Source organism: Acanthisitta chloris, unplaced genomic scaffold (genome assembly GCF_000695815.1).
Source record: "Acanthisitta chloris isolate BGI_N310 unplaced genomic scaffold, ASM69581v1 scaffold12173, whole genome shotgun sequence".
Lineage (NCBI taxonomy): Eukaryota > Metazoa > Chordata > Aves > Passeriformes > Acanthisittidae > Acanthisitta > Acanthisitta chloris.
Window position 1 is genome coordinate 24,275 of NW_008663286.1, and position 2,767 is coordinate 27,041.

Genomic DNA, 2,767 nt, shown 5'->3' on the forward strand with positions numbered 1-2,767 from the left:
CTGAGAATCTCTGCCATTTCTGATGGCGGTCGCCTTTGATTTGCAGGGTCACTTGAACGGAAACTGTCAAAAATATAGTTTGTGACTTTGGAAAATCTTCCCATTGTGACCGTGTATGGATCTCTCTTAAATTTCTGTGTTATAACAAGAAAAACAAGCAGAACAAAAAGCCTCAGACTATTTATAATTCTCGTACTCAAAGCAAAGCATCAGGAAAAGTACTGTAGGTCTCAAAGTTACTCAAGTTTCATGTATGAGTAGTTTAATATAGCACAGTCATTGCATGATTAAAAAATTGTAGCTGAAGTACAGAGATAATATTGCTGACTGACTGGAAAGATTGGATATCAATGTTCTTAGTAAGCCTGACCTGTGTATAAAAGTGGATCAGATCTACTGTTTACTTTCCAGTGATAAATGGCACAAAGCATCCTCCTCATGCCCAGCTTCCCTACCCTCATAGAGAAAACACTGTTTGGACCATCACGTACTCTGCTAGGAATCTCACACAAAACTTGATTTAACAACTAAATTCAGAAATTAATATGATTCACTCATGACAATTTTCTCTAATTAAACAGATCAGTGGGTCAAAACTGTAGCCTCACTGAAGTCCCTGAAAGTTTTGCTGCTCACTTCTGCAAGTCCATAAACCCCATCAAATGATAAACACTTTTAGTATTAAAAAACTCCAACATCTTTTTAGGCAATGTTGTCCTCTCTCCTGCTGTATTTCCAGCATCCCTACAAAACTGTCAGAAAATATCAATGTAAAATATATTTCATCAAAGAAAACTTAGAAAATTATAATTAATATGTTTTGGTAACTCCTTCCTTTTTCCCCTTTCTAAAACCCTCTGTAGCCAAATGCATAGAATCACAGAGAACTTGAAATGGTACACAGTGTATATAGGGGTGTATATATAGTACACGGGGAAGTTAAGAAATTACTAGGCCATAGAAAAAAACTTAAAATTAAGTTTACTTTCTATAGTAAGCATTTGTTTTAGGATACAATCAAGACTTCCACAATGACATTATTACTGGCAAAAATTAATAATAATGCCATAAATGGCATCATCACTTCCTACAATGGCATAAAATTGTTATTCTGGGAATATCTGTGTGACATGGTAGGGTGGATTCTTTTAATATATGTCTTCAGAATAAAAAATTCAAAGATATACATACTTGTAATAAGCCATATGAAGGTTCATCAAAGAGGTTTTCAAAAGACTGAGACAGTGACTTATTCTGAGTGTTCACAAGAAGAATCCGTTTGTCATGTCGAGATCTGCAATAAAATTTAAAAAGGGTGTCTGGGCACACCATTTTTTTCTCAACATTTTTTTAGAATGTTTATTGGTTTTTGACATTTCAAGGTTCATGCAAAAATAGCAGATTTGATGCTGGATCACTCTTAGTTCTTGGCACAAGTCCACAGGCTAACACTAGATAAAACAAGACTTTCATTTCTCGAAAGATTAGTCTTTGCCATGTTCGCTCTGAATTGCACTCTTTCATTCTTTGAAAAATTAAGCCTCTGAAAATTTTTCAAGAACTTACTCTAGAAGATAACTCCATTTACATGTAGATGACAGAAGTTTTCTTCAACTATAGTTTTCCATTTTTGACAATGAACAAATAAACATGATACAGGAAATGTAGTGAGACACAGTGTCAGCCTCAACACAATATATGCTCGAACTCCTTCAATGTAAGAGAGGAAGTGAAAAAAGCCTATGACACAATACACAGTTAAGGAATTCTTTCTACCAGTTAGTAAATCTTTCATTAAGGCACCCTATAAAAATTACGTAATGGAATATAAAGTGCTTTCCAACACATAAAAGCACATCAATGAATTTCTAACCCACAGTATTAGAACAGATACTGTCAGAATAATGCTAAGATTCACACTGATAGGAGCTTAAAAACACCAGAGCCATTGCGTTGTGAAACAGAACCATCTCAGTACAGCCCTGCGAATCTATTTCTGTGTAGACCCCAAAAGCTAAATGAACACAAACCCTATTTGGCCTATCTCACTATACTTGTACACTCTTGTTCAATATAACATTTGTTTCTCCACAAGCTTGCATGGACATATGAAAACACTAACAATGACAGTGGAACCATGCTGCTCTTAGTATTGAATCCATTCCTTTCATCTTAGACCTACTCCCCTTGAACATTCCATTTTGTCTCCTCCTTTCGCAGAGGCACCCCATCACTTCATTAACCAGCTCCTGAATCTCCAATTTACTGCTCAACAGGTGACAGACGAGAGAACAGCCCAGACAGCAGGCTGACATCTGAGCCCCAGACTTTGTAGCTAGGCAGAGGAAAGCCAAGCACTGTGCCATCTGACTCTAACCCATATTTATAAAATACCTCTCTACTGTTCCCTCCCGAAGTTTAAATCCACTATTTCTAGCCTTTGAAAGAAAAATTACTTTCCCTCTTATTAGTACCTGCATCATCTACCATGTTATTAAAGTCAAAGATAAGAACTTCAATAAGCCTTATCTGTCTCCCATTCCAACAGGACAGGAGACTGCTAACACTGACGGATATGAAATGCCACAAGAGATCTCATTTTGAGACACTCAGATGTCACAGTCATAGTTCTGAGGCAGCAATGGTTAATAAGCTCAACTGGCTTTTGCTAAAACGCAGTACTGGGGCAAAGGCTGAGTCATGCCTTATGTTTTCCTTAAGTAAAAAAATGAAAACTTTGTACTGTATCTCCCTTTTAATTAAACAC

General features: G+C 36.5%; 1 protein-coding gene across 1 annotated transcript in view; it reads right to left on the reverse strand.

Annotated features, from left to right (window-relative positions):
* Positions 1–2,767, reverse strand: part of LOC103798662 (TBC1 domain family member 15-like) — a gene marked incomplete at its 5' end in the record, with an annotated part of 24,312 nt that overhangs the window by 15,951 nt on the left and 5,594 nt on the right. Inside the window, 2 exon segments of the mRNA XM_009070938.1 lie at positions 1–134; positions 1,192–1,294. The exon segment at positions 1–134 is cut by the window's left edge and continues 26 nt beyond it. Coding sequence (XP_009069186.1) covers positions 1–134; positions 1,192–1,294 — 237 coding nt within the window.